General features: G+C 39.0%; 2 protein-coding genes across 2 annotated transcripts in view; both read left to right on the forward strand.

Moving 5' to 3' along the window:
- The window catches only part of ERC2 (ELKS/RAB6-interacting/CAST family member 2), a gene marked incomplete at both ends in the record, with an annotated part of 849176 nt that overhangs the window by 263464 nt on the left and 570980 nt on the right, over positions 1–14732 (forward strand). Inside the window, one exon of the mRNA XM_079713573.1 lies at positions 12165–12320. Within this exon, the coding sequence (XP_079569699.1) occupies positions 12165–12320 (156 nt within the window). The remainder of the gene's footprint in view (positions 1–12164; positions 12321–14732) is intronic.
- On the forward strand, positions 6406–9280 carry LOC307059814 (transmembrane protein 11, mitochondrial-like; the record flags this gene model as incomplete). The annotated part of the gene is made up of 2 exons (XM_079714051.1): positions 6406–6467; positions 8878–9280. The coding sequence occupies 2 exons, from the start codon at positions 6406–6408 to the stop codon at positions 9278–9280; spliced, it is 465 nt and encodes a 154-aa protein (XP_079570177.1).

Genomic DNA, 14732 nt, shown 5'->3' on the forward strand with positions numbered 1-14732 from the left:
TACTTCAGAGTCTTAGCTCTGAATACACACACAGTTTGCATGTGGAAAGACTTTAAAAGTGTCTTTGAAATGAGAAACCAGTGGAGAAAAAAATAGCAACTCCCAGTAGGCCTGTGGTATAATAAATGACCCAGGGACTTTGTTGGGTCCTTGGCAAGTCACTTGTCCCCTCTGGCTCTCACTATTCTCATTTGGCAAATGAAGGGATTGAACAAAGTGTCCTGCTTTAAAAATTCTACTGAGTCTGGAGGTTTGGTGACTGGCAATTTGGACTCTCAAAGGGCCTGCCTGGGGAGTCTGAATTGACATGGCATTCTTGCAAAGTTTAAAGCTTTGTTTTGTTTGCTCCATCTTGGCCAGCTCTGCTCAGGCCAGCAGCCCCTGCCCTCTCCCTTGTTGGTGCTCAGGTTCCCAGCTTATTGTTTATTTAGGCATTGCAGTTTCCTTATTGACGTGCGCACCCCCCTCCAGCGGAGTTGAGAAGTCAACCACAGGCCTCAAGTGAACTCTCCCTTCAAGTTTCAGTAATGACAGTGTACCGGCCGTCACATGCCTCATCCCTAAGGCATGGTCCGCTTTCCACATCCCTCAGGCCTTGCTGGTGACTTGGGGTGGCCTGAATTCCTCTGCCGCCTGTTGCTTTTTCCATGAGACAAGCTTGTTGAACATAGAAGGATTTGCAGTATGTTTTGGAGATCCTGAGAATGAGGCCCCAAACAAACCAGGGCTGTTGGGGGCTTTGGGGGAGTGTTAAAAGGAATTGGAAGAGTGAGTTCAGGTTGCTAGAAGGCCAGTAAGGAGAACTTCTTCACCTGATCTTTTCCCAAAGAGTGTTGGAAGAGAATAGAAGTGTCAGGTGTCCGTCTTTTTATTACTCCCTGAAATGCATTCACAATTTTGCAAAGTAGTATTTCACTGAATTTCTGGGAATTCAAGCATTCTTTGTATTCAGATGTTTGTGAAAGATGACATGGATCCAGCCTTGGGAGGGCAGGCTGCACACACCGAGGGGCTACCCTGGCATCTGGAAGCAGTTTCTGAGATTTCTTCCTCCTTTTCCTCTCTTCCCAACATCTTCACTATTTTCTTTTGACCTTGCTCTGTGATCTTTAAAGGCTAAAAGTACTGTGTGGAAGAAAGGACCAAAAGAGCCCAGCTTCTAGGTGGCTGACTGTCTCTGAGGCCAGTGTGTCCTGAGGTTGTCCTGGGGACAGCAAGGTCACAGTGTGTGGCCTCCTCACTCCTATTCAAGGGAAGGCTATGTGGAGGGAATCATTCCAGTTTGTGAAAGGTGTTTAAAAAGTGATTAGAGAAGATAATTATGGTGATACAAACAAACACTTCATGAAGTGTTATCAGGAAGCAGGCAGTCTTCACATGGAGAACTGCAAAATGGGGTGGAAGGTAGGAAGCTTTTACAGGATAAGGAAAAGAGAACAAGGAAGAGAAAAATAGAAAGCATCTAATTGGCTGGGGCGCCATAGTCAACCTTGTTTGAGGTGAAAAGGAATAAGGGAATAAGTACCGAGCCCAGAGTTGGTTTAGTGTTTGGGGATTGGCTGACTGGATATACTGTGTTTCTGGTCTAGTAGAACATTTACAGGGACATGAAAGTTTTAAGTTTTGGTTTGTTGATATGGCACCCTCTTGAGCCCAGAAAGTTATTTCAACGAAAGAGAAAATCTTAGGCAAGTTATTTCCCTTTTGTGGATATCCTGACCTATAAAGTGGGTAAAATAAATACTTAATTCATAGGGCTATGGGCAAGATTAAATGAAATTTTCTAGCACAGTGCTTGCCTTAGTAATCAATACACATTAGCTGATGTTGTTATTAATCCATTTTTAATACCAGAATGGAGAAACATTGTTTGCTTCTGTCCTGTGCTATTCCTGTCTGTATATTCAGATAATGCAAATATATTTATATTGAAGCATAAATGGGGAAGAAAATGTAGGCATAAAAAAAATCTTTTGATGTGTTTCTCCCCAGCCCAAGGAACTTGCACATAGATACAGATTTTTGTGTCACCCTGTCCTTAAAGGGAATGTCTTTAGAGGCCAAGTCATTGTTAGTTAAAACACACACACACACACACACACACATGCACACGCACACACACACAAACAGCCACAAAAAAGTAGTTTCTGATGCACCTAGTCCACAGGTTGGTACTGGAGAGGCTCTGTATTAGGCTGTCTCACAGGCACATGGATATGATTTTGGGTTAGCCAGTGCTCCCTTCCATGCATTGGAAACGTAGGAAACTCTCACTATTAATTGCAGCAGCTTTCTATGTAGGGCTGATACTCAACTGAGAGGCATAGGTATAGCTATACTGATAGTTAAAATACTGAAATAGTTCTATGGTTACCCCAAACCCTCAGAGTACCCGTCCCACTCTAGCTCTTACCCTGGGAACCCCCAAATCAAGCAACTAAAGAGTTAACCCCTGTCCGCACAGGGACTTCCCAGACCTGGTTTCTGTGCTCCAGGTGGCATCTGTTCTGGTTGGTTCTTGCCCTGTGCAGTACTGTTGTTGAATGACTCAGCAATCACCCCTGACTCTGGGATTTAAAACACTGGGATTCAGTTTCCAATTAAGATAACACAACTCCATTGAAACTGCCCTTATGTCCCCAGTGATATCCTAATTATTTTTCTTAGTCTTTAGTGTCTTCAGACCTTTCTTTGACTCCCTTTCTTTCTTGAAACTTCACTCTCTTATTCTCTGCAACCTTTTCATGATTTCCATCAATTTTTACTCATCTTTCTTTTGGTGATTCCTCCACTGTTTTTTCTATACTTGATTCTCAACTATATCTGAGAATTCTTTCACCATTAGGCTGATGACTCATCATTTCTAGTGTCGTAACTTCCATTTTAGCTTTGGTTTTTATTATTAACTTCCCCAAAGCCATCTTACTGCCTTCTTTTTTTTTTTTTTTTTTTTGCGGTACGTGGGCCTCTCACTGTCGTGGCCTCTCCCATTGCGGAGCACAGGCTCCGGACACACAGGCTCAGCGGCCATGGCTCACGGGCCCAGCCGCTCCGCGGCATGTGGGATCTTCCTGGACTGGGGCACGAACCCGTGTCCCCTGCATTGGCAGGAGGACTCTCAACCACTGCGCCACCAGGGAAGCCCCTTATTGCCTTCTTTTTACCAGCTTATAAATGATTCCCAGTCAGATTCAAGTAGACTCCTCGCTTGATTCTGAAGACTGCTTATCATTCAGCCCCATCTTCCTTTCATTTCCTACTTCACTGCAACTAAAAGTGATCTATACTTTTTAATCAGTCCTGTCTTACTCTTCCTTGATACGTGGTCCATACTTGTTCTGTTAGTCCTTCAACTTACATTAATTAAATATTATGTGCTGGACATCACATTGAGTGCTTTTGACTTTGCATATATATTATTACTTCTGGCTGGAAAACATTTAATTTTCTTGATAATCTTGTTCTTATCTATCTCCATATCCCATATTAGAGTCCTGTGCTTTCTAGAGATTTCTTGACTCTTCTGTGGTGGCCTAACCCATTTCTGACTTGCCTGTGTTCTTATAAAATATTATATCTAACTATATTTTTTGTTATCTTTCACAGTTTTTCTTGTGTATTATACTCTTCTGGTTACAAGTGAATGAAACCCTGCTACTGTATTTTGATGTTATGGGGAGTAGATGATTCAAATAGAGCTGTATCTAGCTGTTCAAATGATATTATAAGGCCCCATCATTTAGGCAGATTCTTTTTTTTTTTTTTTTTTTTTTTGCGGTACACGGGCCTCTCACTGTTGTGGCCTCTCCCGTTGTGGACCATAGGCTCCGGACGCACAGGCTCAGCGGCCATGGCTCACGGTCCTAGCCTCTTCGCGGCATGTGGGATCCTCCGGAACTGCGGCACGAACCCGTGTCCCCTGCATCGGCAGGCGGACCCCCAACCACTGCGCCACCAGGGAAGCCCAGGCAGTTTCTTAATACATGGTATCACAGAAGGCCACAACCAGCCACAGGCCCATATTTTTCTTATCATTCATAATCTCACAAAAGGAGAGGTCCTTGATTTTGTGTCAGTCCCCTCAAAGAACTCTGATTGGCCTTGATGCCTTAATGAATTCACCCCTGGATCAGTCAGCGTCCAGAGGATCCATGGTGCTTGCCACTGTGGGTCAGACTAGAAAACCCCACTAAAACCACAGGGAGTTGGGGAGATGTAGTTCCTAAAAGAAAAAGAAGTTGAGCAAATAGACAAAAAAGAAACAGATACTGCCACAGCTGGAAACAGGAAGGAAGGATAGAGCATGTAGTGTGTGTTAGGTATTATACTGGAAGGTGTGCATGTTGTCACTCATTTAAGTCTCATAACAACCTTAGGTTATAGGATTAACAAGGTTAGGAACGCACAAAGATAAACAGGGTGGACTAAAAATAGAAGCTACTGTCTTTTACATGTGTACCTCACCGAACTGGGGGATGGATAGGGGCTTCTATACTATTGTTGGCTTATAATGGCAACCCTTTATTCTCTTGAGGGAGTTCCATGATAGGTACTTTTCATGCATTACAGATCACTTGTAATTTTCATAACATGCTCTTGAGCACGGTCTTATTTCTGGAAAGCTCAGTATCTTGCCCAAAGACATGAAAAACTGATTTGCATCCACATTTGTGACTTTCTAAGGGTCAGTGGGATTGTTTTATCTTTAGCTCTTTTTGTTAGACATGAGTCTGTTAACAACAACAACAAATTAATACATGGAGACCAAAACCTCAGAGGTCACATAGTGTCCAGCAAGAACCACTAGAGACATATCTTCTCCCTGTGTGTCATTAGTAATGTGTACAGAGACAGGACAGCAGGATGCGTGCCTGGGGCATGAACTTCATGAAGAATGAGTCAGAAGTAGGCCAATGAGACCATGAAAAGAAACATCAAAACACCCTAATTGGGCTTCCCTGGTGGCACAGTGGTTAAGAATCTGCCTGCCAATGCAGGGGACACGGGTTCGAGACCTGGTTCGGGAAGATCCCACATGCCGTGGAGCAACAAAGCCCGTGCTCCACAACTACTGAGTCTGCGCTCTAGAGCCCATGAGCCACAGCTACTGAAGCCCGGGTGCCTAGAGCCCGTGCTTCGCAACAAGAGAAACCACCGCAGTGAGAAGCCCACACACCGCAACGAAGAGTAGCCCCCGCTCTCCGTAACTAGAGGAAGCCCACGTGCAGCAACGAAGACCCAACGCAGCCAAAAATAAATAAATAAATTAAAAAACAAAAACACCCTAATTGCTTTTAATTTGAACTAGCCCAACCTGATTCTGTGCGTGTACATTTTGCTCTAAAGAATTAGATACCATCTGAATAAACAGACAAACACAAAAACAGCAACACGAAAATACAGCATGTCCCATGTCATCTTCTAATCTAGGTCATCATCTTTTTATAGTTTGATAAGTCCCAAGAAGAAGAGTTTTTGATTTTTTGTTTTTCCTCCTAATGTGCCTTAGGCCCAAGTTGACTTCTTTGTGGAGCACTTAACTTGGGCTCACATAACTGCGGTGAATTCCACACAGTAAATCGTTCCAAAGGCAGGGCATTACTCAGATAGCTGGACCAAAGACTGCTCAGTTATGTTTGCAAGTACAACTAGATGATTTTTAAAAGTTAAGCCTTCAAGAGCCTCTGTGGTACCCAGTAATAATAGTCTAGAATTTTATTCTAAATAAAGTGTAATATAATTATGTAGGGATGTTTCCTGAACATTAGATCACATCTTCTCTTTAAACCAATTGGCCCTAAGTTTGTTGATTAATGTCCGTAGACTGATATGTGATCACAGCGAGTTCCATGCTCTGTAAAAAGTGCTTGTATTTTCTTTCTTGGCCTGATATTAAAATGAAACCAGTAATTCTTCCTGTATTTGAAAGGAAAGCACATTGTGACACTCAGCAATAACATAATTGTTACTTTTTGTGACTAAATGATATTGCTTTTTTTGATATTCCACCCACTCACCATTTCAGTGTCCACAGTTCCTAGAGAGGAATTGAAAACTGTTTCTTGCTGTTTAAGGGGAACATAATGTTTGGCAAACACAAAAAGGGTAATAAAGGCATCTTTACTGGCAAAGTTCCTCCAGAGAGTTTACTCCTAGGGTTGCTGGACACTTATGCCAAGTTGGATAGCTCTTGAGAGTAGCTTCATGTTTCTCTAAATGTACTTCGCCAGTAAAGTTGTCCTAGTCTCTTTTGCACTGATCAGTCTTGTCCCTTGTATATGTTGGAAACCTAAAGCCATTTAGAACACCCAAGTCACCTGAGGACCTTACGAAAGTGGAGATTCAGATTCAGTAGTTGGCTGAGTTGTGGCCTGAGATACTGCTTTTCTAAAAAGCTCTCAGGTGATGTCAGTGCTGCTGTCTGTGGACCACACTTTGCATAACAAGGATCTAGACTGTGCTCCATGGTAGAGAGGTATGCCCATGAATCTTGTTCATACCTACCTCGTATCTCACACACCTGGCAAGGTGACTGGTACCCAATGGATGCTCAGTATATATTTGTTGAATGAATGAGAGAACTTCCTGTATCTAAATTTATTATCAACTATAGCAGACATGTCCTAGAAAAAAACCAGAGATTATTAAAAAAAAAAAGATAAAAGCAGAGATACAATAAACTTATTTTAGTCTTTCCATCTGACATTCATTCTCATTGCTGTAATCCCTGCACTCGTTGGCTTGCTAATATTCATGGCTGATGCCAGAATCAGCAAGCTGGGCCCATTGGGTAGATGGTTGCTAGGGGTTCGATTCCAGTGATTGATTGTTTGCCCATCAGATACATATTTTGCATCTTTTGGATGATGGATATAAAATAGTCTTGGGTATGAATCTTTAAGTAGGAGTTATAATCTGGATGTATAAAATGAAGTATTATTACAAGTATTATTTTATGATTATATGGAAAGGAGTAACTTAAAGAGATGTTCAATTCAGATATTTTTTCTTACTCATGGGGAATGAAGCAAACACACTTAAGTTGTTCCCCCCACCCCAAACTTTTTTCCCCACATTCTTGCAATCTTTAACCAAAATATGTTAATATTATAAAAGCAAAACAATTTCATGCATTTCCTATCTCAAGACTATTTGAAAAATGTCACCTGAGACATGGAGTGCTGAATCAGGGAGCATGGGAGTCTATGTCTGTTCTTTCATTGCTCTGATCTCAGAGCAGGCTCTCAGTAAATGACTTGAGTGACAGAAGCTGACAAGGTGATCTGGATATTTAAGCCCTCAATTATTTTAAATTGGGGGTAATCATGGCAAGTTTTCTCTTGAATCCAAATCATTGTTTTGACTCTTCACTTTAGTATATAACCCTGAGCTTAACATCGTTAAAGTTCTATTTTTTTTTCCAAGAATTAACTTCTAGAGGAATAATACTGGAAAAAATAAAAGTAAATAGAATACTTTGCTGTAGGACTTCCCAGAGTGATTAATGCTAATATGCATTGGGAATCCCCAATAATCATTTCTCAAACTTACTTGACCCTGCAAGCCCCTTTTCACAGAGCATTTGGGTTCTGTGGACTTGCTGTTTTATGTTGTATTTCACTTACCCCATCTCTAAGGAAGGCCTACAGTTATCTGCTTTGAGAGCTTGCTTATTTGTGAAACACAATCTAGATGAGTATTTGAAGATCTCACTACATAACTTATTTTAGAATATCAGTTATAAATAACATTTAAAGATATTCCGATGAAGATTCTTTGGCGATTGGGAATAAAATGTTGCTCTGCCTTCTAAAACTCCACTTTTCAGGATGTTACAGCATATGTCTTAAGTATTTTTTCTCTCTATTCTGGACCAGTGCTTGAGTTACTGAGCATGTGTATTTAGTATCTGTTTTGAAAGGCAACATCCATGTACAACATTGAGCCATATCAGGACTTGTGAGATAGTTTCCTTCTGTAGTCCTCCTTAAATATGTTTTTAGTCATTTATCTTAGTTTTAGAGCTTTAAAAAAAAGAAAAAGATAAAATTATTCTCCCTGAATTCTTCAAACTGAAGCAGTAGAGAAGGTGTGACCATGGCAGTCATTTTCTTTGCCTTTATTTTTCATGCTTATATTTCCTCATGTCTTTCTCTGGTTCAGCGTTTTGAATATCTTCTTGGGCAGAATCAATAGATCATCTAATATGTCTGTGTATTTTGCATCTCTTCTCCTCCCTAGATCTTACTGATATTCTCCCATCTCCTTTTCTCTATGCTTATGATTTTAGGTATGGGTTCTTGAAACTGACTTCTTATTGTAAGAACAGAAATATAAATAAGGACAGAAGAAATAGATCCTTATTAAAGTGATTTCCACAATATCCATTTTTCTTTCTTTCATCTTTTTTTTGGTATTTTGGGACATCTGTGGCTAAAGGAAAATAAGTTTGGGAGGAAATACAAAGGCTGGTTAATTTAAGAAAATTAGTAAAAGTTAAAATATTATTTTTAAAATGTGTTCCACCATTTGGTGAGATTTTTAACTCGGATATGTATAGGTCAATAGGATTTTCTATGTTTCTAACTCCACTCTGATCTTTCTTTAGCAGTATGTAATTTTTAGAAGTCCAGTGAAAAGCTCCTTTTTAACCCATTTAGAAGTTGGCAGCTGTGGTCATTACTAACTTAAAGCCTTAGAAATTGACTGAGAGGAAAGCTGAGGGTTTCTTTTCCCCTTGCCTGCATGATTAAGACCTGAAATTTAAACAAACGCTATCAAGAATTTAAGGTGTAAAATATGGGACTACAAAGCGCATTGCAGTACACAACATATTTATACATGGATATATACATATGTATATACATGTAAATATAGTTACCTTAGACTTGAATCTGAAATCTCAGAAGATTTTGGCTGCTGGATCACCGTGGGCAACTGCCTGCACAAGACCACCGTACTGGCGGACACCGCCTGCCTCTTCACCCCGCTGGCGCTGCCCCTGGATTACTCCCACTATATCTCCCTGCCCGCGGGCGTGCTGAGCCTGGCCTGCTGCACCCTCTACGGTATCTCCTGGCAGTTCGACCCCTGCTGCAAGTACCTGGTGGAGTACGATGCCTACAGACTGTCCCGGCTGCCCCTGCACACACTCACCTCCTCCACCCTGGTGGTGCTGGTCCTGAAGGACGACTTGCACAGAAAGAGACTGCACGACACGATAGCACTGGCGGCTCTGGTGTACTACGTAAAGAAGATTTACGAGCTCTGCGCTGTATGATCGGGGCGGAATAGGGGGAGCAGGCAGCCCGGCCCGCGAGGTGGCATAGCACCCGTGCTGCTCTGTGAGGCAGCGGAGCCCGGGTAGGCATCTGGCTTCACGTTTGTTATTTTAAAGAAATAACAGATCACAAGTGTACCAGGGTTTTTTTTTTTTTTTAGCTCATCACACTAAGATATGGATTTCCGTAACCCACAGGGGCCTGAGGCTGTGGAAGTCCGACCGGGCAGCAGGATGTGATGGAAGCAGTGCTACAGAGGGGATGTGAACGCGCCGGTGTCGGGGGGTGGGGGTGTCGTTAAGTATGTTGTTTACCTGTACCATCCAGAGCCAACCAGAAGCTATTGACCATTACAATTATGAGAATTTCAAAAAAAAAAAAAAAAAAGAGGAAAGGAATGTTGGCCCTTTCACACTTAATTTACAGTTAACTCTTGTAAAGATTGCACTTAGATATTTGTAAATGCTGTTTGTATCTCAATAAAGAGGGGAAATCTATATTATATTGGTTAGTTTTCATAGAGATCTATCTTTTAATATGTTTTAAAGAAATCATATAGTCTTAAGGCCTTCGTGGGGGTAAATAAAATTGTTACTAGTGGGTAGATTGGAGTGATGTGATTGGGGTGGGCATCATAATTATCTATGTGGCTTTTCAAGTTTTCTATAATGAGCATGTCAATTTTATAGTCAGAAAAAATCTTGATTTAAAATGACTCTCATTTATTTATGAAGGCTCTTATGAACTTCTGGAAGTTTTTTTTTTTTTTTCCCCATAGCCTTCTCATTATTGCTGCTCTTTTTACCTACAGTTATCACAGCTTAGAACTCAAATGAGTTCCTAAGGAAGACTCCCTACATTCGTCAGCTTGGCCTGCTATAACAAAATACCACAGACTGGGTGGTTTAAAAAACAGAAATTTATTTTCTCACAGTTCTGTAGGCTGGAAGTCTGAGATCAGGGTGGCAACATGGTTGGATTCCTGTGAGAGCCCTATTCCTGGCTTGCAGATGGCTACCTTCTTGCTGTGTTCTCACATGGCAGAGAGAGAAAACAAGCTCTCTGGTATCTCTTCTTATGAGGGCGCTAATCCCATCATGAGGGCTCCATTTTCATGACCCCATCTAATCTTGATTACCTCCCAAAGGCCTCATCTCCAAATATAATCACATTAGGGGTTAGTGCTTCAACATATAAATTTTGGAGGCACGTAGACATTCAGTCCGTAGCATTCTCCTCACTCAAATTGGCAGTATACAAGATTTCCAGATATGCATCTAAGATAGGAAAAGACTGGCAGGCGATACATAAAAACATGATAGTTATCACTGGATGGTAGAAATAGAGGGGATTTTCTCCATTTACTGTGAATTTAAAATATATTATTATACTTTTATAACTGAAAAAAATACAATAAATATTTTTAAAGTAAAATGAAACACTACAGAATGTAGCATTCCATAATAGTCTTGCAAATTTCAGAATTGTTTTCTTTCATCTTCTTGGGGGTTTTCCTGAGAATTAATAAAAGTGTTTTCAGCACTTAGAGCACCCAGATATGGGCACACAGCGGAGCTCAATAAGCAGCTGTTGCTGCTCCTCACTTTTTCTCTTTTAACAGTGATGGCGATGTCAATGATAATAATAATGATTATCATGTTGCCACAGGAAACATGCCATTGGGCATATAATATAGGAAAATAAAATAGAAAATAGCCACAAAATCAGGACAGACATATTTGTTGAAAAGTTTTTTCTATGAGTTGTTTGGAATAGAATGCCCCATTCATTGTCTTTACTTCTGGAACTCTTTAGTCTTTTAGATTCTAAAAAATGGTAAAAAAAAAAAAATGTGTTGGTGGCTCATTTTTATTAAATTTCAATTACAAATATAATATAAGCTCCTTGAATCTGCACAATAAAATGTCAGGTAGATGGTGACAGTCAGAAAACTTGAAGTCAAACTTTCAGTGTGTTTCATTCCAAGGACTGATTTGAGTCTAATACCTAAGGTTTGAGGAAATGTTTTTTTCCTCTATAAGAGTTCTCTCTTCTCTACTTTCTAATGCATTATTTCTTATTATGTCTATCTTGTGTGTGGAATCTGTCATTTCCTTTTTAAAAAAAATTCTCTATGGTTTTTCCTCAATTAATCCCACATTTCAGTGTAATATTTCTAGTTTTTTAACTCTGTAAATCAATGGGTTTGAAATGCCCTTCAAGGTAGTAATGCTTTTTGTCACGCAGTCAGCTGACTGCTTGCCAAATAAATCATGATGTGATATATTATTTCCAGTTGCTATAAATTTTCAATATTTAGTGTATAAGTCATACTAAGTCGTGATTCAGTTATTTAATTTCACTTATGTCTGTATTTTAGATGAGAATCCTTTTCCCCATTAGTAGATTTTAATTTCCTTCTCTTTCACAGTCAAATTCCAAGCATGTCTTATAAAACCAGCCACAGAATACACACATGAACAAACCGTTTTTGTATTTGCAAGTAGACTCAAAAATATACACTGGTAAACTATATCTGAAATTACAAATTCGTCTATTTAAATGACGCTTGTGTTTTCTAATACTTTAGATCACTTTTATCACTATTGCTTTGGTAATTTGATTCCCAGATATGAGACAAACATATCTAGGTAACTCTCTGTATTGTATTGACATATGCTGTTTATTGGGAGCTTAAAAAATCTCACAAGTGATCTTCAGAAGTGAAAAAAATAAATTGTTCTGAATTCAGGGCTATGTCTACACCATGATTAATGTATTACTACTGAAACTGCTTTCTGAAATTCTGTTTTGATAATATTAAAAAAACAATTTTCTTTCTCTTTTCTTTCCTTTTTTTTTTTTTTTTTTTTTTACCAACAGGACACAAAAATCGCTTCATTGGAGCGAAACATAAGGGATCTTGAGGATGAGATCCAGATGTTAAAAGCCAATGGTGTGCTGAACACTGAGGACCGCGAAGAAGAGATAAAACAAATAGAAGTTTACAAAAGTCATTCCAAGTTCATGAAAACCAAGGTATGGTCCACAATTATAAACTTTTATATTCTTAGTGTGACTGGAAAGTTATGGTTTAAATACATGCTTTCCCCAGATACCCACATAATCTACTTTATGTGATATATGAAATATATCAACAATAAAGAAGAATGAAGAAGATTTTTAGTTCAGAAGCATGGATTCCAGAAAGAAACCAGGGAAAGCTTTTGGTAGAATTTCTACTTACTGAGGGGTTCAGGATTTCCTAATGAGCTCTTTGGTGTCCCTCTTTCATGGAAATTAACATTTATTTTTAATAGTCCTGTCTCTTCCAAATTTTTTGAGTTTTCATAAGTTTGCTATTTTTAAAAATTTCAATCATTGCCCAATTTTTGGCCCATCCCTGGAAGGTGATTGTCTTAAAAGGTGTTGATCTCGGAAGCCAATTTAACTGATTTCAATGGTATGAAGGTTTTAATGTAGTATTTAAGACAGAACTGATTTTGAGTCCCAATGCTGAAATTATTCAATCTCTGTAATCCTCAGTTTCTTCATCCATGAAATATGGATAAGAAAAAGAAAATACCTTCATCGTTGGGTTGCTTTGACAATTCCAGGAGATTATGCATTTAAAGCACTTAGTCCCTTGTGTGATCTGTAAAACGCATTCAATAAATGTCAGGCATTGTTGTTGAGAGTGTTGTTATTATTACTGTTATCTGTTGGTGTGGAATATTTATGAAATATTGTTAGAGTAATCTGTTCCATTATTTTATATCAGTATTGCCAGTTTTAAAGAATTTGGCTTGTATTTTTCAAAATGAAACCTTGGGTTGCAAATGGACCAATCATCTGAAAATCTATTATTTTTATATATGCATAATTATTAAATTTATGAACAGCCTAATAGACCTTTTGAGACTTTGAAATGCTTTTATTTATTTCTCTACTTAAGCTATTTTCTTTCTGAAGACAATAATCACACCAGTTAAAATTCTTTTTTTCTTTTTTTCTCTACCACTTGCTCTTAAGTACCCCTGTTCTTGTTGTAGGTTTTACTACTGTTTGTTGCTTTATAAAACACTGCAGAGTTAAGAGTGATGCAAACTTCTGTGAGAAAGCAGTGGGAGTTGAGAGGAAAAAATGCTTAAATGATGGTTACGATTTTTATCAGTTGTGAAATACATGCATAGTCATTGCAGAGAATTTTCAAAATTATAGAGAGGAAATAATATCTAGCATCTGCTTCACTGTGTTTGTATGTGTGTGTGTGTGTATGTTTCTCTAGGAAAAAAACAAAAACTATGCTTACTTCTGCCAGCTTCCATCTGTAAGTTGAAGTTGAGATTGTGACTAAAAATTTATATCAAGGAGCAGAGATAAGAAGAATGTCCAGTGTATTTGAATATAACCCCTTCCTTTCAGGGATGGCCACAAAATGCAGAACGGATTTCGCTGCTCAGTCCTCCCTTCTGGTTTCTTTATTGCAGTCCTTCCCTCATAGGGAGTTGAGCTGATGTGCAGCAAGCACAGTAGTAGGGTGGCCTGCAGACAATGACCAGATAACTCTAGGAATGAAAACCAGATGCACAGATATGAGTGAACTCATGAAGTTTGGGGGAAATTATTGTTTTGGCTGAAACTTTTCCTCCCCACCCTGTCCTGTTATTCAGCAGTGGGAGATAGTTCAAGCCACTTCTACAACTGAAAAGGCAGTGAAATTTGTTAACGCTGCCCCTCACCATAGATTGTGTCCAGGTGAATAAAACATGTATATGGTCTTCAGCAAGCAAGTCATGACCTTTATTAACCCATAGTCTTCTGAGACACCATCAATCCTTGAGCTAGTTTTAACATTTAATGGTTAGTTACTTTCAGGGGTTCCCAAAGTGGTTAGGTCAGAAGGATATTTGAGGAGAGAAATGGAGTTAGGTGAAAAGAGTGCAGGCTGAAGACTAAAGCAGACTTTGGCAAATCTCTAGCCTGCCCTTTAGCTCCATGGCCTTGAGGAGTGACTTAAGTCACTCAGCCACATTTTCCTCTTCTGTAAAGTGGGGACAACAATGTAAATCTTAGAGGGTGACTCAAAGTGTTAAATGAAATAATGTAGTTAAAGCACCTGGTTCAAAAAAGTAGCTAATAACAATATCTATTATTATTGAAGACATATAACCAAATATAATAATAATTATAATAGTAATATAAATGTTATATTTAACTTGACTAACAGGGAAAAAATGGATTTCTAAGAAATATAAATAAAAATGATTTCTTATAATATCATGCAGATATCCCTTATAGACTGATAGGAACATTACCTAAAAAGTACTAGTAAGAGTTAGTTTTTAATATTTTCTCCATTGAAAGAATATTTTTATTGGATTGAACTGTAACATTTATTGCTTATACCTCGTATCATTACTTCAGTTGCTTTTTTTTCTTACCTTTCCT

This window comes from Hyperoodon ampullatus, assembly GCF_949752795.1.
Source record: "Hyperoodon ampullatus genome assembly, chromosome: 10".
Lineage (NCBI taxonomy): Eukaryota > Metazoa > Chordata > Mammalia > Artiodactyla > Ziphiidae > Hyperoodon > Hyperoodon ampullatus.